Source organism: Spermophilus citellus, assembly GCF_964194105.1.
Source record: "Spermophilus citellus genome assembly, chromosome: 16".
Classification (NCBI taxonomy): Eukaryota; Metazoa; Chordata; class Mammalia; order Rodentia; family Sciuridae; genus Spermophilus; species Spermophilus citellus.
In genome coordinates this window covers 59,370,592-59,395,531 of record NC_138196.1, presented here as the reverse complement: position 1 = coordinate 59,395,531, position 24,940 = coordinate 59,370,592, and the positions used below count along the sequence as shown (strand labels likewise).

At 36.5% G+C, this 24,940-nt stretch overlaps 1 protein-coding gene across 1 annotated transcript in view; it reads right to left on the bottom strand.

Moving 5' to 3' along the window:
• The window catches only part of VEGFC (vascular endothelial growth factor C), a 117,566-nt gene extending 94,543 nt beyond the window's left edge, over window positions 1-23,023 (bottom strand). Inside the window, exon 1 of the mRNA XM_081269502.1 lies at window positions 22,877-23,023. Coding sequence (XP_081125628.1) covers window positions 22,877-23,020 — 144 coding nt within the window. The 5' untranslated portion in view covers window positions 23,021-23,023. The remainder of the gene's footprint in view (window positions 1-22,876) is intronic.
• Window positions 23,024-24,940: the final 1,917 nt, after the last annotated feature.

Genomic DNA, 24,940 nt, shown 5'->3' with positions numbered 1-24,940 from the left:
GAGTAGCCGCCTGACTTGACCTCCGAGGTACTCAGGAAAATAATATAGCCTGTTCTGATCTCTCATCCAAATAAAGGTTCAAATAAGTGATAAACATGCAAAATTTACTTCTCCAAGTGGAATTTATTTAAAATTTAACAGGAATCATCCTTGAAATTTTAAAGAATTCTAACGTTGACTCTATCGAAAACATCAACATACGCAACAATTATCCATCAGACACATTAAGAATAATAACAATGTTAAGGACAAATAATCTATAGCAGATGAAATTTTAAAATAAACTGCTCCAGTCCTAGTGATTCAGATGCTGACCTATCGAAATTAACAGAGCAAATATTTAAAGTTCAGACATACTAAGAATAACTATTTTCCGATCTCTTTTAAGTGTCTTTCCATGTCAAACAGCAATTAAATTTTATATATAGTTTACTTAATAAAAAAATTATATAAACATATGTATATATACATATGTATATATACATAGGATTACAAATTTGAATAAGATCAGTTAAGTAAAATATAAAGGGTAATAAATAAGTAACAGAAAAATAAGTTTGTGGTTTCCATTAACATCATAAGCGAACTAAATATGTTTTTTAATTATTTTATTATTTATATATGATAGTGGAATGCAATACAATTCATATTACACATATAAAGCACAAATTTTTCATATAATTGGTTATATACAAAGTATATTCACACCAATTTGTGTCTTCATACATGTACTTTGGAAAATGATGGCCATCACATTCCATATGTTTTTATATTTAGTCCATTTACGAAGTTATCTTTCCCTGTTTTCTTTCTTAGTAAAAGTATGAGACACAGGAAGAGGGAAAGGCAGACACACTGTGACACACCTGTAAGGATTTTGGGGTCTCATACAAATGCTGTGAATTTTCCACCTGCGCAAAAGACTCACTGTTCTCTTGGTGAAGATGATGCACTGCACCGGTACCAGGTGTGTCACAGAAGGTATGAAGAAATGCTCATTATCCATCCCCATGGTACCTTAGCCTTTCATCAGGATCATATGCTGTGTCATCTTTCAACTAACATAGTAAAGTCAGGATTACTATAGTCTCCATTATCAGAACTGCAAATAACCATCCCCCTCTTTTTGTGCATACAAGTGTGAAGAATGAGCATTTTGGCTCACGAGAACCTTATTATAGTTTACACATTAAGCAATGGAGAGGAAACCTTAAGAAAGAAATGAAGTAAAACTTGAAACTTTTCTGATTTCTAACTTCACAAAAGAACTATAGAGTAAAATGAAAAGTAATGCTGACATATATCAAAGAAAAAATTTAATGTTATATTTATTCAGTTTAATATAATTTGTTTTAGACTGAAATCTACATTATTGAATACTTTTCAAAAGCAGTAACCTTCCCAAGGTTTTCCCTTTTCCATTATACAGGTACTTTGAACAGTAAAATTAGTGGACAGTCAAAAGTCAACTAGAAGTCACTGTGACACAATGTTAGAAACACCACTAGTTGCCTACATAAAGTCCACTCTGCTTTTGTTCTTTACAGAAAAAAAAATTCAACTATGGTTTGAAATTATATATACTTTGTTTCCCAGTTTCTCTTGTACTTAGAGGTGGCCAAACGACAGTTTTGTTCAGTAAGGGGCTTCCTCCACCACCCCGTAACTGGGATTGAACCCTAGGGTGCTTAATCACTGAGCCAAATCCCAGTCCTTTTTATTTTTTATTTTAATACAAGGTCTTACTAAATTGCTAAGGACCTTGCTAAGTTGCTGAGGCTGGCTTTGAACTTGTGATGCTTCTCCACAGCTGCTGTGATTACAGGCATGTGCCATCAGGCCCGGCTCAGTAAGGGGTTTCTGAGAAAGATATGCTTTCTTGTTAAGGCACCAAATTCTCCTTTCCTTATTCTTCCTTCTTTGAAATCAGACATGGTGCTCTGGAGGAATCAACTTTGCTGCAACCATGAAAAGAAAAGAACAAGGAAGAAAATGATCAAGTGAAACACACAGAAGTCCAGGACACTGATGATATAATGCAGCTCCTCTTTGCACCAGCCCTTAACTGCACACTGAGGTCTTTTGGTTATTGTAGAAAAATAAACTTCAATTTGCTTAAACCACTGCAGCTAGATTTTTGTTACATACAAGCCTAATCCCATTTTAATGGATACTCTCAAAATAGTTGGTTAAATCACCAGAGGCTGAAATAAAATTCTTTTATGGTTTGGCAATAGCTATTAAAAATAATAATAATAAAAAATCTTCCTGGCATCAAAGAACAGAAGTATAGAAGAAACTTGGAAAAAGGAGACCAAAGAGAAACAAATAAAAGCAAATCTTTTAAAAGTGCTAAGGTAAATACAAGGGTAAACTATGACAGCACTAACATTAATGAAAAGCAGCAATAATTCTTGTTCTAATTTTATTTGAGTCATTAAGATGAGGTTATGCTTCATATACTTTAATGAATACAATATAAATCTTGATTATTCACTTAAAAATGCTAATCTTCAGGAGTCCAGATCATTCACTTATAAAAACAACTTAATTTCTTTAGAATGTTGAATAAATTACAAGATAGTATTCTCTTCTTGTGAAGTCAATTTGTTCCCAGCAAATTGTTAGGAAAAATAAAAAATAAAAACAGAATCAAGAATACATATTGTACAGCTGATTTGCACCACACCATTATTTGCAACTCTTAAATAATGTATATTGTAGGACCACTTCATACATATATCAGCATATGATTTTAATAGAATGAAATTGCACACCAAATAAAAGTCCCAATTGATGTCTGAGTTATTAAATTCAGCAATAATTATGAAAATTAACTTTGCTAGTTTTTAAATAGGATAGAAATCAATATGCAATTAATAACCTCAGCAGCTTCAGTGCCAAGTGAGAGAAACACTTCTGCCTGTCACTCAGCAACTGTGTTTAGTTATGCCAATTAGTCAACAGGGGGTGGAGTCTGTTGAATGTTTATTTTTGTGGCAAGCAATTATGTTTGCATATAAATAAAGTGGAGAAACAGGTAAAACAGAAGAATATAAAACTAACAATTTAAACTTCAAAAAACTAGAAAATGGAAAAATACAACAACCAAACCTAGAAATGAAAAGGATCTCCCTAAATAAACTCAATACGGGTAAGTACAGTTCATGATCTGGAGTATGTCTTGAAGAAATGCTTCAGGACATGTGCTTTGATGTTACTTCCTGCATGTGACATGTCTTGCTGTTTATCCTCTAAATTGTCAGGTGGGAATACCCTAGAAATCAACTAGTCCACTCTCAGAATAGGACTATCTTTTAGCATAATTTATCAGATTGAAATAACTGTCTGGTCAAAGTACCTTGAACATAGAGAAGAGTCCTGCATAAATATTGCTCACTCTGATATTCTAACAAACCATCAGATGGGAAATAATACAACACAAGTGACTTAGACATTTACCCTGGAGAGAAAAATCATAAATTCACAGCTCAAAGGTGAAGCAAATAACCTGCAGGGAAAAGGCTTGTCACATATAAAATCTTTAATTATTTCTGATATACTACAGCTTGGCCTGTGGACTCCAGTTCCCAAGTTTTATGACTAAGAAAACAACTAAATGAAAGAAAAATACATTGAATTTATAGATAAATTATTATTAGGAAAAATAATTTAAACTAATATCATATATCTCTTATCTATTTTTTGATGTTAATCCCCCTCCCACACACACACACACAAAAGTTAACTTGAAACTCTTAAATGTAGAAGAGCTTGTACACATTTAAAATTATTTTGGATGAAGCATTTCTTAAGAATGAGTACTCTATGTGTCAGCCAATCACATTTTCTAAATCACCTCTAAACATTCCACTGAGTTTTATAATTGCAGTTAAAACAGTTCATGTGACATCTGCAAGCAGTTGTTGACAGATGAGGAGATAAGCCATAAGCTGTGTTTCCAGCTGTTTTAAATTTAAATTAACATTCTTTTCTAATTTTCCATCTTGATGGCTATGATGACAAATCCAGACTTCCAAAGGACTAAAATCCAGCACAGTTTCTGAATAGTCCAGGTGTTTATTCATTAACTCGAATGAGGCACATAAAACTATTTTCTTCTTTGCATATATTTTCCTGTCAGTTCTGAGATTTCTCATCCAATTTCTCTCTAAATCCTGTAAAAATAGTCTTTCTCTATCCTGTCTAAGTTACCATTTTCCAAACAATTAGAGTTGGTCAGGGGTCATCCCCAGGCTATTAACACTTTTAACTATACAATGGGCAAAGGGTATACTCTCACCAAAGGACAGAAACTTTTTATTTATTTGAAATATGGCAATTGAGTAAGCTTTTGTAACACATGTATGAAATATAAACATTTAAAAAGAACATTCTAAAAGAATCCATTAGCTAAGCTAAGAATGTTGGATTATAAAGATACAAATTATTTTAACTTTAACAACGTTAAAAGCTAGAAATTATTTTAACTTTAAGAAATTAAGAAAGTCACTCCGTAATCAAGGGCTTGCATTAATAATTATAAATGTCTTGGTCCACATATGGCTGAAAGTAGTTTTTTTAATAAGCAAAAAGTAAACTTTCAAAATTATAAAATACTTTCTACTTTTCAGGGAAGACAATAAGAGAATAGGAAGAAAGGCAGTGGGCCTTGGCAGAAAACCAAAAGTTTTCCATAAATTCCTACTAAATTGTCTCTCATATTTTATTGCCCAGAACTATCCTATGATAATACTAGATTCAAAGGAAGATGGGGAAATTAGTTATTTTAAACTGGGTACCATGACCTCAAGGACAGTTTGGTTCCAACTACATTTAAAATTTCCAATTAACACCTTGACTTAACACTAAGAAAATTAATCTGAGCCCACACGGCCAAGGTGTAACACACAACATAAGACCTGTGTTTCTCTGTAAGGAGAAATAGCAAATCATCCGCGCCGCATGGTACTTCACGGCTGTTGCCAAAGCCTGCAGCAGACTCAATTTATAAATAAGGGGGCAAGGAGGAACATGGAAGGACAGAATGTTCTCCCATCCTGACCCCCAGCAGAGTAATTCCTAGCTCTAGAGCTGTCTTCTTTGAAGTGATATATGATGCTATGGCCCAAAACTAGTGGCAAAAATAGAAATTTATTACTATGCACCCAAGTTTTAGGTTTGTTTGCTTTTGTGTGTGTGTGTGTGTGTGTGTGTGTATATATATATATATATATATATATATACATATATATATATATATATATGAATTTGAATGTTAAAGTGTAAAGCCTTACACTATTATACTTACTCTTACACTTACTATTTATACTTAATGAAGTATTTATCTTTTAATTAATGTTTAAAAATTATGGATAACCTAGTTAATCTTATTCTAATATTTCATAATAGAAAATAACACTTATTATTTAGCATAAATGAAGGAGTGTTAACTTCACTGAATTTTTAAAAACACTGCATACTTGGGCTTCTTAATTGGCCATGTAACTGGATTCTGTTTTTTTTTTTTTTTTTTTTTTTTAGGAAATCCAACTTCTTACTTCTCGTCTATATTTATATCCCATAAAAAATGAATTATGAAACTTTTAGATACAAAAAAACACTTTACATCTTGGGATCTATAGAATGGTTTTGTTCAGATTTTTTTTTTTTTTGTACTGATGATGATTTAAGGGTACTTTACCATTGAGCTACGTCCTCAGCCCTTTATGTTTTTTACTTTGAGACAGGTTCTCCTTGATTTGTTTAGGTCTTACTAAATTGCTGAGGCTGGCTTTGAACTTGTGGTCCTCCTGCTTCAGCCTCCCTAGTTGCTGGGAGCACAGGCATGTGCCTGGCTCAGATTTTATTTAATACCTAAACAATGACACATGGTGAGCAATGACTACTTACTCAAAAAATTAACAATGTTGGCTGCCAATCTTACTGGAGTGAGATGGTATCTTAGGGTGGTTTTGATTTGCATTTCTCTGACTGCTAGAGATGGTGAGCATTTTTTCATGTACTTGTTGATTGATTGTATGTCCTCCTCTGAGAAGTGTCTGTTCAGGTCCTTGGCCCATTTGTTGGTTGGGTTATTTGTTATCTTATTATCTAATTTTTTGAGTTCTTTGTATACTCTGGATATTAGGGCTCTATCTGAAGTGTGAGGAGTAAAAATTTGTTCCCAGGATGTAGGCTCCCTATTTACCTCTCTTATTGTTTCTCTTGCTGAGAAAAAACTTTTTAGTTTAAGTAAGTCCCATTTGTTGATTCTTGTTATTAACTCTTGTGCTATGGGTGTCCTATTAAGGAATTTGGAGCCCGACCCCACAATATGTAGATCAGAGCCAACTTTTTCTTCTATCAGGTGCAGAGTCTCTGATTTGATATCAAGCTCCTTGATCCATTTTGAGTTAACTTTTGTGCATGGCGAGAGAAAGGGATTCAGTTTCATTTTGTTGCAATATGGATTTCCAGTTTTCCCAACACCATTTGTTGAAGATGCTATCCTTCCTGCATTGCATGCTTTTAGCCCCTTTATCAAATATAAGATAGTTGTAACTTTGTGGATTAGTCTCTGTGTCCTCTATTCTATACCATTGGTCCACCCGCCTGTTTTGGTACCAGTACCATGCTGTTTTTGTCACTATTGCTCTGTAGTATAGTTTGAAATCTGGTATCGATATACTGCCTGATTCACACTTCCTGCTTAGAATTGCTTTTGCTATTCTGGGTCTTTTATTTTTCCATATGAATTTCATGATTGCTTTATCTATTTCTACAAGAAATGCCGTTGGGATTTTGATTGGCATTGCATTAAACCTATAGAGAACTTTTGGCAATATCGCCATTTTGATAATGTTAGTTCTGCCTATCCATGAACATGGTATATTTTTCCATCTTCTAAGATCTTCTTCTACTTCTCTCTTTAGGGTTCTGTAGTTTTCATTGTATAAATCTTTCACCTCTTTTGTTAGGTTGATTTCCAAGTATTTTATTTTTTTGGAGGATATTGTGAATGGAGTATTTTTCCTCATTTCCGTTTCAGAAGTTTTGTCGCTGATATACAGAAATGCCTTTGATTTATGTGTGTTGATTTTATATCCTGCCACTTTGCTGAATTCATTTATTAGTTCTAGTAGTTTCTTTGTAGATCCTTTTGGGTCTTCTAGGTATAGAATCATGTCGTCCGCAAATAGTGATAATTTAAGTTCTTCTTTTCCTATTTTTATGCCTTTAATTTCTTTTGTCTGTCTAATTGATCTGGCTAGTATTTCAAGGACTAAATTAAATAGAAGTGGTGAGAGAGGGCATCCCTGTCTTGTTCCAGATTTTAGAGGGAATGCCTTCAACTTTTGTCCATTCAGAATGATGCTAGCCTGAGGCTTAGCATAGATAGCTTTTACAATGTTGAGGTAAGTTCCTGTTATCCCTAGTTTTTCTAATGTTTTGAACATAAAGGGATGTTGTACTTTGTCAAATGCTTTCTCTGCGTCTATCAAGATGATCATATGGTTCTTATCTTTCAGTCTATTGATGTGGTGAATAACATTTATTGATTTCCGTATATTGAACCATCCTTGCATCCCAGGGATGAACAACAAGTGCTGGCGAGGATGTGGAGAAAAGGGTACACTTGTACATTGCTGGTGGGACTGCAAATTGGTGCAGCCAATTTGGAAAGCAGTTTGGAGATTCCTGGGAAAGCTGGGAATGGAACCACCATTTGACCCTGCTATTGCCCTTCTCGGACTATTCCCTGAAGACCTTAAAAGACCATGCTACAGGGATACTGCCACATCGATGTTCATAGCAGCACAATTCACAATAGCTAGACTGTGGAACCAACCCAGATGCCCTTCAATAGATGAATGGATAAAAAAATGTGGCATTTATACACCATGGAATATTACGCAGCACTAAAAAATGACAAAATCATGGAATTTGCAGGGAAATGGATGGCACTAGAGCAGATTATGCTTAGTGAAGCTAGCCAATCCCTAAAAAACAAATACCAAATGTCTTCTTTGATATAATGAGAGCAACTATGAACAGAGTAGGGAGGAAGAGCAGAAGAAAAGATTAACTTTAAACAGAGACATGAGATGGGAGGGAAAGAGAGAGAAAAGGGAAATTGCATGGAAATGAAGGGAGACCCTCATTGCTATACAAAATTACATATAAGAGGTTGTGAGGGGAATGGGAAAATAAACAAGGAGAGAAATGAATTACAGTAGATGGGGTAGAGAGAGAAGATGTGAGGGAAGGGGAGGGGGGATAGTAGGAGATAGGAAAGGTAGCAGAATACAACAATTACTAATAGGGCATTATGTAAAATTGTGGATGTGTAACCGACGTGATTCTGCAATCTGCATTTGGGGTAAAATTGGGAGTTCATAACCCACTTCAATCTAATGTATGAAATATGATATGTCAAGAGCTTTGTAATGTTGTGAACAACCAATAAAAAAATTAACAATGTTATACAGTGACAAATATAAAAGTGACTTTATAGTCAAACATGTGCCTAAAATCCTGGTTCTTCAGCTTATTTTACACGAAATTAATAGAAGTTAATATCAAATTCTAAAATAATTCTTAAAAATCTAAGGATTTGATATCTTTTCTGTGTATAGCTCAAGATGAAATAGTTTTCTATTTTTTCTCAATTAGAGTCACCAAAATATTGAACTTTAATCAGAATAAAATGTAAATGTAAAGAAAAATGAATGTGCTAAGAGTTACAAACAATTTCTACTTTTATTTGCTCACAATTCTAATTAAAAGCAAGAAAGACAATGCCCAAAGTGAAGAAAATACATTTAGGATAAATGAAGTAAATAGAATGCTCTTCCAGAAAAAAAAAAAAAAGTATTCCTTAACATGACCTAATTTCTTTTCTCCAGTAATCCAGAGCCAGAAATTCCAAATTACTTAGAACTACTACTTGTATTATAATCAAATGTTGAATCAAGTAGAAATTATTTAATTAAAAATGTTAACTAAATTATTTGAGAGTAAGTCACTTTGATGAACAACTACAAAGGCTTAGAAGCATAACAATCCTTATTTATCTCTTAATTACCAGTTTCATTGAATACAAGTCAAGTTTTGATAACTAAACATGACCCAGATGTATTATCACATGTTTCAACCCCCTGCTGCTAAACATTTGCTCTGATCTAAAACACCCTCTGATCTGCACGCACAAGAACTAATTCCTCTTAATTCTCTGTCTTCATAAACTCTAAATACCCCTAAAAATTTCTGATTATTTGCAATATACACCATATATTTAATGTATACTTCTATATTTATAGATACAGTATATACTAGATTCTTCCAGTCATAAAACCAAAAAAAGTACATTAAAATTAAAGCCATCCTAATAGAAAAGTATCATCTATGAACCAAAATAGTAGGAAGAAACATACTTAGAGATGAAAAGGCAACATAGTCTGTGGAGTCTGATTTTCCCAAAGAATCAAATTTCATATTTAAATTGAAGAGAATGCAGCTAAATAAAAGTTTTAATGTACTTAGTGTGATGACACGTATATATTATAACATAAGGTGGCATCAACAATGAGTTAATTCCTGGCAGTGATGGGTATAGTTATTTTATAATTAGTAAAAGTAGTTTGAAGACTACTAAAATAGTGCATTAGAGTAAAAGATGATATAAAAAGTAATAAAAGAATATGTAATTTATAAAAAGATTACATACCATGTGGTGTGGTTTAGAAAAGGAAGAATACCATATCTAATCAGCATCCAGAGCATATCATCCCCTGAGATGCTTTGCTCAGAGGTGCAAAGATATGCTCTAAATTAGGTGCCTTTTTAACTTTCAAGAGAGACCATTATCCTAGAATTTGTACATATTACTCCTCCTACACTTGGAAATGTCAGTAGGAAAAAGGAAAGATTAGAAAAAAAATATGGATTTAATGAACTAAAATGAAAAATATCTTAGGCTTAGAAAACCGGAAACTGTTCTGGAGAAGATTGAACTTAAATATGGAAAGGAAACAATATTCCAATGTCCTGCTGGACAACATGCAGCTTCAGAGAGATGTGTGTCATTAAGATGGAATGAGACCCATAGTCACGCATATTAAAATCCATGTTTAAGATATTTTAGTGATGTTTTATTAAAAAAATGAAAGGTTTTAAACATAAACGTCTTTCACTTGAACTCATTATAGTTCAGAGTAGGCAAATGACTGTTTGGTATTTTACAAAAGTATCTACCAAAACTCACATCTATCTCATTCATCAAGCAAGTATTTAATACTTACGTGTGATACCCAGTCTACATAGTACAATGCATAGTTCACCTCAATATCAGAAATTTAATTTTAACATAGAAATATCTTAATTTATAGAATATCACTTCAATTTTCAATCCAAATTTGTTATAACTATATATTTATATTAAATTTATGTCCTAGGTTTAAAACTATAAAGAACCTCACTGTCAAACAATATATGGCACCAAAGTGTAATAATCATTTTAAAGTTTTTAATTTTTTCAAGTTTTTTTTTTTTTTTTTAACTTTTGGCAGTACTGGGGATTGAATGTAGGACCTCACACTTGAGAGGCAAGCATGCTACCACCAATATGCATCACCACATTTAAATCTTATATTGAAGCAGAGTCCAGCTAACTTGCTTAGGTGGGCCTACACTTGTGATCTTCTTGCCTCAACCTCCCCAGTAGTTAAATATTTTATCTTTAATTCACTAAGTTATCTTTAATTCACCATGTGTTACATTAGTACTATAATAACCGCACTGTGCCCCTTTGGATGTGACACAAAGGTGCGTTTTCTAAAGTAAAATTGATTTGGTTTTCAGCAGAGTAGTCCTCACAGCTACCAACATTATGGAAGAAAACAAAATCTTGTATTAAAATCTATGACATCATTATTTGCTTAATCTGTATATCTAAAGCAGTTTCAAATTACTCAATGTGAAGTGTTATGGTCATGACTCACAAATAATTTTTGGCCTTGATAAAATTCTAATTTAATACGGAGGAACTCCAAAATTAAAAGAAAGAGAAAAGACTCAAGGAGAACAAACAGTGAATCACTATCATCTCAAATGTAAAATTTGGCTCTGAGACAAATGGATTAGTTTATTTGGGGGGGAAATCATAAATGTCATGACCCATAAGCAAACATGAATCTAAATAAGTGTTCCATTTTTTTCAGAACATAAACTTGGAAGAGGACTTTAAAAAGGATAAAGTAACTAAATACTCACAACAGACACAAACAAAGAGAAAGAATTAAAAATATTCCATGTAGGCAATGATACTGTAGTGAAGTAAACCACAGTGGTTTAAAACAGCCCCACATCTGGTATTTGATATTAACTGGCTACTTCCAAGTAACTTAGAGTGAGTGGAAATAGCAATGCCTCTTACAGATTATAGGAATTCAATTTTAGGATCCATGGCAGCTGTGTGGTCACTCCAGTTAAAAGAAAATCAAACCCATCATCTTTAAGATTTCAATCTAATCAATTTGCCAGATTCATTCACTCTTTGTATGTGAGGTGAGGAACTCAGGGTGGGGGGAATAGAGCTGATCTAAGCATAAACAAAAGAGAAAGGGAAGTAAGGATTTTCTTGATGAAAGTTTACAAGGCCATTACCAACACATCTTTTTTTTTTTTTTTTTTTTTTTTTTTTTTTTTTTTTTTTTTTTTTTTAAGAAAGAGTGAGAGAGAGGGAGAGAGAGAGAGAATTTTAATATTTATTTTTTAGTTTTCGGCGGACACAACATCTTTGTTGGTATGTGGTGCTGAGGATGGAACCTGGGCCGCACGCATGCCAGGGGAGCGCTATCACTTGAGCCACATCCCCAGCCCCCAACACATCTTTTTTGAGTAATGTAATTGTTACCCATTTCAGAAAAGGCACTAAACCTCTGAGAAGGCAGATAATAGTAAGCTCCCCAGGCCCCTAGTCAGTTCCCAGGAGGGAGAAGCATGTTGATCTGAGTAGTACACTCATACATGTTTGTTGGTTTGTTTTCTTTCCCCCATAAATTGTTCATCCTTTTCCAGTATCTTAGCAAGTTGGAACCAAACATATCGATTTCATGAATATTCCTTCTATGTACAAGATAGTATTAAATGAAAATGTTACTTTAATCTTGTTTCCAACCCCCCCACCCCCCCCAAAGCACAGCATATTTATTAAAAAACGAAGTTTGTGTGAAAATGGAATATTACTGTGAAAAAAATTACTTCACATAAAAAATTAAATCTGAATACTCTATAACTAGGAAAATGTAGTACCACTCCAATATAGAGTTTCATTTTTGCAACTATATATAGTTCTAATCTTGAAATAAAACTATGAATTTTACTTTAAAAAAAAAAAGATGATACCAGGATCTGCATGCCCATGTATATGGATACTGCAGGATTATCTAAATGTTTATTCATGCACATATTGCCTGAGTGTCAGTCCTTTGTTCCAGATTTAGCAAGAAAAAAAAATTCTCTGTTTAGAAATATGGTCAAAAGTTCCTAAAATACTCCAACTAACATCTGTACTGGAATTTAAGGAAGTGAACACTTTCAAGATGTTATTCAATAAAAAATATGTTATTCAAGAGCTGGGAATGTTGTACATCACTTATTTTTAATTCCTTTTTCCTGTACACTCATATCCCTCCAGTGCCCAGCACCATAAAGTGCTGAGGACACAGAGACCAAGAAGTTCACAGCACTGACTGGCAAAATGACAAAACAGAACCATCAAACAAAACCAACCACAGTAAATTAGAGAACCCAAGTAAACCAGATTTGCCCTCCAAGAAAGCATCTACTCCATGATTCACCTCCACATGTACTTTGCTAGGTGCCATGAAGAATAAGAGTACAAAAAGGGCAATACAATTACATTTTTCCAGACAAATTCACAAAAGTTGAACTCTTACATATAACTTTCTACCATTAAATGTTCTTTTTATTTTCTTCGGTGAAAGAATATTTGTAATGTTTTAAGTATTCTGCAATGCTTTCATTGTAGACTTAGAATGCACATGTTTCTGTGGACAAGACTTGAAATGTTTACAGAAGCAACATTAGCATGTTTCATTAATAGACATTTTAAACCTGAAAAGTGCTTAAGCTTTGAATGTATTCAGGATGAGTTCACATGAAATTATCTGGCATTATAGACATTTTAAACCTGAAAAGTGCTTAAGCTTTGAATGTATTCAGGATGAGTTCACATGAAATTATCTGGCATTATAAAAATGCTCTATGTAATAAGCAAATGACTTAAGTATGAACACTTTAGGTGATTAAGTGATGCCCATTATACAATATTGCTTTGTTTGGTGTTCTACAGCCAGAGTTGTCACAGAAAAGAAAAATCCAGGTACTCAGCATAGGTAAAATCATATAATAAACAACTGTAATATGTATGTAGCCTCCATACACTGAATGATTAAACGTGCAATATTTCTTCCAGCTGCCTTCAAATCAAACATCAATACTACATTCTCTTATTTTAGAAATTATCAGTAAGCTTATATTAAAAATATGCAACAAGTTACTTTTGCAAAGTATTAGAAATTCAACTACTTCATGGACTGAGGACATAATACATGCTGATTTTTTTTCTAATCGTGAATCCTATCTACGTAACAAAAATTTTATAGAAAGATAAATATGCACCACCATAAATATAACCTTAAGAAGTAAGTACCAAAGAAGCACAAAGAAGCTAAATAATTTGTGTGCAGTCACATAGGTAGTAAGCGGCACTGGCAGGATGTAAACATACATACCTAGATTGTGAATACAGAAAGTATTTCAGAGTCTGTGCTCTCAACCACTACACTGCATCTCCATCTCAACATTTATGTCACTGAAGCAAGCGACAGTTAGATAATTGAAACAAGCAAAAAATACTGACAGTTCTTCACAGCATTGTCATAGGAAGTGCAAAGCAAAGTACATAGAATCTGCACTCAGGAAAAGGCTAGTTTTGACAACAGCCTTAACCACTCATGACTGAACACATGCTTTACTACTGCAGGAAAGGAAGTGGTAATTTTGGAACCAAGCCTGAAGGTAAAATTCATTACGAAATAAACATATAAAAAACCTCTACAACTATACAAGTCACAAAACACACCTTTCTTATCAATCCCAAAATATTCATTTCCTATCTACCTACCCAAACAAGGCAAGTGTTGAAAGCTGACCTTATAGAAAAGTATGCTTTTTGCCGGGGGGTGGGGTGGGGGGGCGGCAGTCAGTATCAGAGATTGAACTCAGGGGCACTCAACCACTATGCCACAACCCCAGCCCTATTTTGTATTTTATTTAGAGGCAGGGTCTCACTGAGTTGTTTAGTACCTCATGGTTGCTGAGGCTGGCTTTGGACTTAAGATCCTTCTGGCTCAGCCTCCTGAGCTGCTGGAATTACGGGCGTGTACCACTGCACCTGGCTGAGAAATATGCTTTTTAAATGCTTCAATACCACTACTTGTACAAGGTTGCTCATCTGTATATTTCCTTTACCAATTATGTATTTTTTTTGACTAGATGTCTTGAGTTTAAATAAATTTTTTCTATGTTAAAAATCAGTTATAACAAGAGCTACAAAGTATTTATACTATTTATTTTGTTTATTCTCTACCCTGTCTTTCTAATCTTACTGTTAACAGGAATATTTTGTTTGGTTTGGACATGAGGTGTCCCCCAAAAGCTCCTGTTAATGAAGGAATGTTTGGAAATGAAAAGATTGAATTATGAGAGCTGTAACCTAATCACTCCATCCTGCTTAGAATGAACTGGCTGGTAACTAAAGGCAAGTGGGGAATGCCCAGGGGAGGTAGGTCACTAGAGGCATGCTCTTGAAGGGTACATCTTCCCTGTGATCCTTTCTCCCCTCTGTCTCTGTCTCCCCTCTTCCTCAATGGGTCATGAGCTGAGTGCTTTCCTCCACTGGGCCCTTGCACCATGATATTCTGTCTTACCTCAAGCCCAGAGCAATAGTCAGCCATCGGTGGATGTGACCTCTGAAACTATAAGCCCCCAATAAACTTTTCCTCCTCCAAGGTGTTTTTGTTGGATATTTTGATCATATCAACACAAAAGCTGACTAAACAACATTTAAGCAAAATTTTCAAAAAAGGAATTTCTAAGACACTTTTGGATTATCTCTTTTTCTGATAAAATTGCCAGCTGACCTGCACCTACATGTGGTTAAGATAGTCTCAAAAAATTATAAACTAAATCATAAATTATAAACTCTAAGTCTCATACACTTCAGAATTTTCTTTAAGGTTTTGTTTCAATGAATTGTCAAAAAATACTTAGCCATGAAAGAAACAATTTGTAACCCATGGTTGCCAGTTTAAACAATTCTTAAGAGGTGAAGTGTGTGTGTGTGTGTGTGTGTGTGTGTGTGTATCTAAGCATGACCACTGTTTACACTGCTTACTCTGTTTGGAATGCAAATCATGATAGCAAAGTTGTCTGTTATTAATATGTTTTATAAATGTATCCAGATCACACAGTAATGGGTGTTTACATAAGTCAAAAGTAATCACCACTGTAATCATCAGAAATCAGAGGCATATAGAGGAGTTCAAATACCACACATGGGTGGTCATGGAATGAGAAAGATAGTCACTGCTAAACTCACAAAAGCCAGAGTTAAAATGGCTTCTAGTTGATTTCTTTAGACACTTTTGAGCAAATTAGCCTTCTTATATCCCACTTTCAGAGTCACATTCAGGAATCTGTGGTGGCTCTTATTGCTTTAACCCAAACTCAGAGTGGATCTTGCGCGTCTCACATTCCATAATGCCCTCTTTTTTCCCTTCAAGCTCTTGACTCTTCAGTGAAAGAGACCCTTCCCAGTTCCCAAACACCCCTGACCATTACTACTTTCATACTTTTTGGTCACTCTTCAATATCCAAAATATTCCCCCTCCCAATTTCTGTAATCAGCATCTACTCTTTTTTTTTTTTCATTTAATCTCATATCATCTCAATTCTACCAGGCCTGCCCAAGCAACAACCAGATGCCTACCCTACAATTGGTGATAACTCATGAAACTCTCTCACAACAATATTTTATATTGCCTGTATTTATAGTTCAATTCATTTCTGTGCTGGGAATTGAACTCTGGGCCTTGTGCATTCTAGGCAACCACTCTACCAACAGAGCTCTATCCCCAGTTCCCATTTCTGGTATTTTTAATGAGTAAATTTGGTGTTTCTCAAAAATGATTATAAACTTGCTATTGACAAGAATCAATCACTCCACATTTTTTTTACATCACTGATCACATTATAATCTCCTGCTTTGAATTGAAGCTGCCATTCATGAGAATTAATTATAGTGCCCCTGAATTAAAGGAGACTTACATATGAGAATATGGATTTGTAAGCACATAAACAAGGTACTAATGGGTAAAGTTTAAGTGTTAGGAGCATCTATAGCACTTCCTTCATGAGGTCTTCAATTTCCTTTCCCTGCCCCTTCCAGCCAATCCCTAAGGAAGGCTTCTAAAAACAACAGGCCTACAATCCACTCCCTAACCCTAAACCCTTGGAGGACATCAATCTCAGATGCCAGAATTTTTTAAGAAACACAGTGTATATGCATTTAATATTCAACATCCTGCAACCAGCAGGATCTATAGCAACTTCTCATGAATAAATATGCTGCTATTTCTTCAAAAAAAGTTTAGAAATATTTAAACTTATAGAATAAATAAAGACAGTAAATAGTAGTTTGTCAATTCAGGATAGTGTTAAAGTATCAAATTTATGGGAATGAGCTTTTGGATTTCACAATTACAAAAAAAAAATGAACACTTGAAAGCCCCAAGGATAAGATCAGTATAAAGAAATAGTAGGAATCCATTAGCGAAAGATATTTTAAGATACCTACTTGATTTCTTCTATTATGGATGCCCAATAAAGCAAATCAACACAATCTCTGCTCTCTTAAATTATAAACTCTGAAAAAAAATAAATAGATTAGGGATAGGAAGCACCCAAACAATTTACACAAGAAAATTTCAGAAGAAACAATTACACAGACATACTTGAAATAGTTATACTAAAATTTAGAATTACATTATATATCAAACTCCTTAGCATTCCTTTTTGTGCAAAATTCTCAGGGTTTTTTTTTTCTAACTTGAAAAAAATCCATGATATCTGAGTGTGAATTTACAAATGTGTACTTACCAATATGTATACTTAACAAATGGTAGGCCAATGTAGTGTCTACAGTATGCATGTCTGCCAGGAAATATTGTAACTGGCAAAAGATGAAACAGTATATGTTCAGAAGTTTGCAGAGGTATAATGGTTCTGCCAACTAAAGTTTGTTCTTTCCAAATCTACTTATTTGTGAAAGGTCATTTGGCATAGGTAAAATTACAGTCTTTCACTGAGGTTACTTTAGCACAACTTAGAAAAACTGCTTAATAACTGTCAGGAATTCACATTAGGCTCTTAGCTAAGTAGTTATTCTTTCAATACTTCCATAAATTAGGTCATTCATGATCTATCTTTAGTCAAAGGGGTAGCATGTCTGGAAGAAAGTTCACGTTCATTGTAGTTTGTTCCATTATAGGGAATCTGGACCTAAGCAGTTTTCACAGGGCAGCCATAAATGTAGAGTGATACATTCTCTTTGCCTTCTTGCACATTACTGCCATGTGCAGGGGGGGAGAGGCGCAATGATGCTGAAAGGAGAACAGATCATATGTCTTTCACCAACCCAAAAGACCCAAACCCATCACCACATTTCTCCAAGGTGTTCTCTAAATGTTGCAAAAGTATTTTTCAAAGAAAAAAAAACTATTCTTGATCTTTGTTAAGAGATCTTAGATCCATTATTCTTAATGACACATAACGTATATCTCATGGAGGTGTAATAGAAAACAAAATATAATTAAGTTATAAGGCCCTAGCAAGGTGCATAGAACAGGCAAGTGCTTAGGATGTCACAGCTCATTATTTAAATTCTGACTCTTAATATACAGAGGAATGGATGGAACCTGGAGGATAATCTGAACCTTCATGGAAGAAGCCTGGAGGTGCTGAAGGCAAGAGTAGTTTAAGTGTTTTTTGACAAAAACACTTAATCGTACACTCTGAGGAAAATTATAAACACAGCCGTTATAGGCCAGCTATTAAAGAATCAGAAACTCTGGATAAAGGGACATGAATCCAATTCTTCCATGATATAATCATTTGCCCTACTCAGAGAAGGGCTCATAGGAAGTCAAATTCTGAGCCTGTAACATAAATTGTTGTCCAGTGAAGCAAAAAGAGTTTAAAGGTTTCCTCTTCCACAAATATTTCATGTTTCCTTAATCTTGAACCTCCTTTCTAAAGACTGATTGTGGGGGGAGAGAGATTCCTACCGAGAAGTATAAGCACTGCAAGACAGAGCTCAGAGAAGCCTCCTAGTAAATGACTAAAAATTACAGACACTTTTGTGGAATTCTACTTAGATAAAATTTATCTCTTAGTCTGGCGCCCTGACTCACACCTGTAATCCCAGTGGCTCTGGAGGCAGAGACAGGAGAATCACAAGTTCAAAGCTGGCCTCTGCAATTTCGAGGCACTAAGTAACTCAGTGAGATATTGTCTCCAAATAAAATACAAAATAGGGCTAGGGATGTGGCTCAGTGATCGAGTGCCCTTGAATTCGATCCTCAGTACCAAAAATAAAAATAAAAAATAAAATTTACCTCCTCATCTTTAATGAAGGGTAACAGGATAGGCATACTCTTAATTTTCCCATAGGAATTGTCCTTAACACCTGTTAAATGCCCAAATATTTTAAGTATATTATGCAGTTCACATCCTGTTGACCCTAGTCAGTTATTTCCCTTCAGTGGAATGTAAATTTATAAAGTTTACTTTGTTTCTGCAAAGATGTCCTATTGTCTACTAAATACATTTTTTTAATGGAAGAATGCTGTCATCATCAAATATCCATCCATGAATACTAGTCTCTTCTCTGAAATACCCTAATCCTACAAGTAGAACCAATATGTTCCTATGATTCAAACATTGAGACCAGGGTGAATTCTCCCCTTCCCTTAACTCTCACATTGATCAGTCACCAGATCTATGGGTTCTTTGTTGTTAAAAGCTCCTTAATCTGTTCCCTCTGCCAACACTCAGACTCTTCATCACTTCCTATCTATAGATTATTTCTGTTGCTTCTTAAATGGATCATCTCCCCAGTAAAAGTCCTAATGACCTCTAATCAACCCCAGGAATAATTTCAATAGTCTTCTTACTATGTTATTCAGTTGCTTGGGTCATGAATAACCCTCTCTGATCCATAGCATGAAGTTTAGACTGCTTAAACTGGCTCAGGCCATAAACAGTAATGATCCTAATTATCTCTTAACTTATTCTTACTGAGGAGTCTTCACTGTTACCCTATACAATCCTCCAGTCAAAGTGTCCTTCTTGTATTCTCATTTTCTCATCCCACTCAAGAGATCAAATAGACTTCTGGTTTTGATGAACTGTCTGCTGGAAATTCACATCCAAGTTACAACTCAAGCTCTGTTCTCAGGTCAAGGTTCCCAGATAATCCAGATCACCATGATGAGTCTCTCATCCAAACTTGAGAACACAGACAATGCTTTAGTGCCAGTTCCCTCACAAAAGGGCAATGTATCTCATAGTATTTTTGTTCATAGATCTTTATTTTTTTAACCTGAGTTATTAACTCCTCAAAGAGAGGGAAAATGGCATATGTCTTTTACTATGCCCCATGGCTGACAGATTATTCTTTAGACTCAACAATTATATAAGGAAGATGATATAACCACCGAAATTAGTCATAGAGACACATTATAGATAAGTGCAGATAATACTTTCATTGTGAATGAGAATGACTGAGGATACTATTTTAAATGTGTTTTCCTAGTTCCAAGCCAAGAGTTACAGTTGGTATAAGGTTAAGGAGAGAAAGAAAAAAAACCCTTAGGGAATTCTGATGTAGTTGGCACACAGACACTATTTTGAGAAATGCTGCTCCTGATCTAGATATCTAGATCCCACTATAATCCACTATATTTATGGAGTAAAAGTTTCATAAATATACTTCATATGAAGTAATTCTTCCCTTTTTTTTTCCTTTCCTTTTTGGTCATAAACCAACTTCTTCCTTAAAATCAAACTCAACTCCTACCACCCAGAGTGAACTCTATCTAAACTCTTGTTGTAAATCACTAGATTTAGAGATTTAATGTGTTTTCTAGGTTTTGCAGTTTTGTTAGTTGGATAACAATTTAGATACTTCTTCTTTTCACACTTTATATTCAGTTAATTTCACTTTTAACGAACATACTATTCTGACATTGATAGTTTGTACAAACGTCCTTCAGAGAAACATTTTAGAACTTTTCATGAAATCATACAACACCAATAATTAGAAATGGGAACCTACTAAATACAAATATAAGTCAAGAAAAAAGATCTTGATTCCTTTTCTGATTTCGCTTCCAATATTTTGCATGGCTTTTCGGACCACACAAAGGATTGGATAGCTAGCTTTGGTTCATAGTTTGTGAGTAGCTTCATATTAGTTATATATTTTTTAAATTACTATGTTAAATGTTAATTACCAAAAATTTCCATCTACTGGGATTAGGTATATAAGGCATCTTTTATTTACTTTCTGAAATATCATGCTGGATTTTACTGTTCATAGAAAATTAACAGTTGGTCCCTCCCTGGTTCTTGCACGCCTTCATCTAAATGAGGTGCTTACATAGACAGACCACTAGGGAGAGACAGGGAGTCTTTGGATCAGTTGCATCCAAGTTTCACAGCAAGGATAGAACAGTTTTACTGAAGTCATTAATGACATATATCCTGTCAAGGCTATTTTCACCACTGGGGAAAAGTTTAGTGCAGCAATATATACTGCTGTGTAAAACTCAAGAGATTTAAAATAATGTTTTATCGTGTGAGGAAAGAATTCACATCACATACAGAATATCAATCCATATTCCCCGTATAGAACAGAAAAGATGGTTAAATATGAAAAGCCACATTTACCAACAAAAATGCAGAGAGTTTCAGAGAAGGGAAATTTTATTACTTCACCACCAATTGAAAATTAAAATAAATTAACTATTTTTACCCTCCGATCCCATACCAAAACACAGCATCCCTCCTCCCTCCATCCTCACCCACTTATGCAGAACATTCATTCATGACTGACCCAGAGTTAGCAAATCTCATCTAGGATATTGTCTTATCCGGAAGTGCTTCTCATTTTACTTAAAGTATCACACTTTCTTATTGTAAATCGAAGTTACCATAGGCAATGGAGAGGTGTTGCCTTACTAAGTTATACTTAAATTCGTTTGAGTTTTCAGACACAGAAAGTGAACAGATGTGGCAAAATTCAAGGACTCAAATTACAGATGGCATTACTGGGTCCAATGCTACATTTTTGTGGTATTTAAAAACAGAAGGACATTTTCATTACTATAGCTATAGTGATGTATTTGTGTTGAATTGTAATGCACATAATGTACACTGTTTTGCAACTTAATGTATATAAATAAGTGCAGATAATACATTGTGAATGAAACTGAAAATTTCATTTTTTTGTTGACTTTAATTATCAAACTACAAATTCTGATATATTTTAATTTTTCCCAAATTTTAAAATGCAAAAGTAGTTAATTTTAAACCTTAGTCTTCTTAGTCTTAAAGTGCATCTCAAAATATAACTGGGAAGACAACTTAATTTCTACACATTCCGTATATGTTCATGAATAAAGTCACTTGAAAGTTGAGAGCAACATGTATCACTGGCACTTCTCATTTGCCATCAGTTGAAATAAACCACTGCAGTGTAGTTCCAGCCAGAGGCACTGCAAGTGTTTGAAGTAAGATATCTCATAGTATGTTGAGTATAAAATTTCAGGAGTTCAAGAACTCTATAAAGCGTACTCCACTGTTATGAAATTTTTAGGTTAAAAACATACTCTTTAGAAAAGCCCAGTAAGAACAGACACAAACACCATAATGCCGTTTTTTTGAAAATCAGAATGCCTTAAAAAGCATCTTAGCAACACTTTTAGGCAAAAGATAAACTCCTCTAACTTAAAAGCAAAATAAATAAAATAACTCAAACAAGAAAAAGACAACTTAATTTTAATATTTCATGACCAGATTTTCGGAAAGAAGAATTTATAAAGTTGGAATAAAAAAAAAAAAGGCTTTGTTTGATTCTGATCTAAATGAGCCTAACTCCGGTTACATTCCAAGTTTGACCAACTTCAAGTGAACTTTTAAGTCTCAAGCCCTCAAGCCCAGTTCCTAAATTCCCTTACACTTTTTCCAAAATAGCGCAAGGCGCCGGCTGGGTGCTCCACATACTATGAACACTTCAGGAAAATCAGACTCACTGGACTCGTCATCCTTACCCTAGAAGCTGTTTGGAGTCCCACAGATCAGCCAGGGAAAGAAAGAGCATTTCTCCACCAGAATTAAATGCTCTCCTGAGCCACTCCAACTGGCAGGGTTCCAGATGCCCTTGTTGTGCCAGCGGAGACCACTTTGAAACAGACTCCGATCTCTATTACTAGACACCTCTCCTGGGCCTCCGCTTCTGTAAATTGCTTTCCTTTCCAGTAACAACTTCCTACTTAAAAAAGAAAAACTTTTCTCCAAGGAAGCGTGCACTGGGCTCAGTAACTTTGACTCCACGAAGCTAAAGGGGTACACACTTAGCTCTTGTGCGCAGGTTCTTAGCAAACTGAGCCGGCAGCTGGACTTGGGCCCCGGTCTGGCCCCAGACAGGCACCCTCGGCGCTCTTACCTTGACCTCGCCCCCGTCCGGCTCCGCGTCGGAGAAGCCGAGGCCGGACTCGAAGGCGGCGGCGGCGGGTGCCTCGCGCGGACCCGGGAGCAGCGCAGCGGCGAGCAGGGAACACGCCAGAGAGAAGAAGCCCAGCAAGTGCATGGTGGAAGGACCGGTCCGCTAGCGGGGCCAGGGGTGGGGGCGCCGGCGCCCCAGCGATGCAGAAGTCCTCTCCTCGTCCCCCTTCCCCCCGATTTCCTCTCCGTGACCCCCCGCTGGGCGAGCCGGAGGCGGCGGGAGCGTGTCCGGGGCTCTGGGTTCCCAACTTTGCAAGTCGCTGGAAAGGCGACGGGTGTCAGGTAAAAGCCTCACAGGAAACCGGACATCCGAGCTCCCCTCATTCGGAGCCGGCGAGGTGAAGCGAGGGCGAGGGAGGACAGCTCCTCTGTTCGCGTTTTTGTTTTTGCCTTTTGGGAAGAGGAGGGGAAAGCCCAAACACCCCGCAATGTTCTGCTCCTCCAGAGCCACCAGAGCCTCCGTCCCCCTCCTCCCTCCCCTTCCCCGAAGTGAAGCGAGCCGGGCACCCGGAGCGGCGTGAGGGGTGGCGGTGGCGGTGCGGGTAGCGCGAGCAGGGCGGCGGGGCGCCGGGCGGCGGCGGCGGCGAGGCCCGGGAGCACCGCGGCGCACGAGCCTCCAGTGCGCGCGGGGCTGAGCGGCGGCGGCGGCGGCGGCGGCGGGCGCAGGGGCAGGGCATGACTGATGCGCCCTCTGCCTGCGCTTATGTGAGAGAAAGCGGCCGAGGGAGGGAGCGTGCCGAGCCCGGGCTGCCCTCCCCTCTCACTTTCCCTCGGAAGCTCTCTCCCAGCGGCTCCCCACTTCCCTCGCCTCCGCCCCAGCGGCCCCACCTCCTTCCCGCTCCCCAGCTTTTCTTCCCCTCCCCTTCCCTCCCTGGAGTGGGCGGCTGGAGGTGCAAGTTCATCCTTGGGGCGGGTGATCCGCAGGACCAGCCTTAGAGGTTAAGTTACTACTCTGGGCAAGTTGGAGCAAGGAGAAAGCAGGTACCTTGGGTAGAAAACAGCCTCCGACCCTTTGTCCTTGTCAGCCCCCGGGCTCTCATCCTATTCCAGGCACGCCTGGGCCTCAGGACCGGAGCACATTTCCAAGAGAGTTCTAAAAGTTTCAAGAGAAAGTCATCACTATGGCACAGACCCAACCGGACCTTGGAAAATGCACTGCCCCCCTTTGCCTTTTTCTGGGTAACTTGGTGAAGCCAGAACAACAAAGGGAGTTCACAGAATGCTGTGTAGCCTGTTGGGATAGATGCTAATGGCCATTTTGGAACCCCAAACTTCTGGAAGATGGAGATAAAGGCTAGAATTTTTATGAAGAACTAAAAGACACAGTCTACTTCCGCAACAAATTTGGTTAACAAGAGAAACTGGATGATGAAGAGGAGCTCCTGATAAACCTATGCTAGAAGGACATGGCATCTTCAGAAAAGTGCTGCATTCCCCATTAGAAAAGTACTCAGGGGCTGTGATGCCTGTGGCACCAGCCGTCCCCAAGCAGTAGAGGATGTAACTAAGGAGTTTTGACAGCATGCAGAACATGAAAAGTCTCACTTTTGCTCCCAAACCACTCTAAATATGCTGATCTTATCGGTTCATAAAATCCTAGATGTGATTCAGACCTTTAGGACACTTAGAACTCTCCTTACCCATCCTTTATTTGAAGGCTTAAATACCTCCAGCAACAGGGAACCCTCTGCTTTGTGTGCTTGTCCATTCCCTGTTTTGAAGGTCAACATTATGGAAGTGTTTCCTTGTGTCTATTACTTTCGACTTCTGGAGTTTTTACATGATAAATCTAATCTACCACATGTAAGTTCCTCAGATATTTTCAACATACCTATCATGTTCTCACAGTGCTAGCCTTCCTCCCAGCTAAATTTCCTTTTCCACTATATGACAGCTCCACTTTCTCATAAAGCATACTGCTCAGACCATGGCTCAGTACTTAAAGTGTTCCAATAAACATGCAGAAAAGGCTCTTCCGTGTGCAGATGGAACATATTTGTTGATA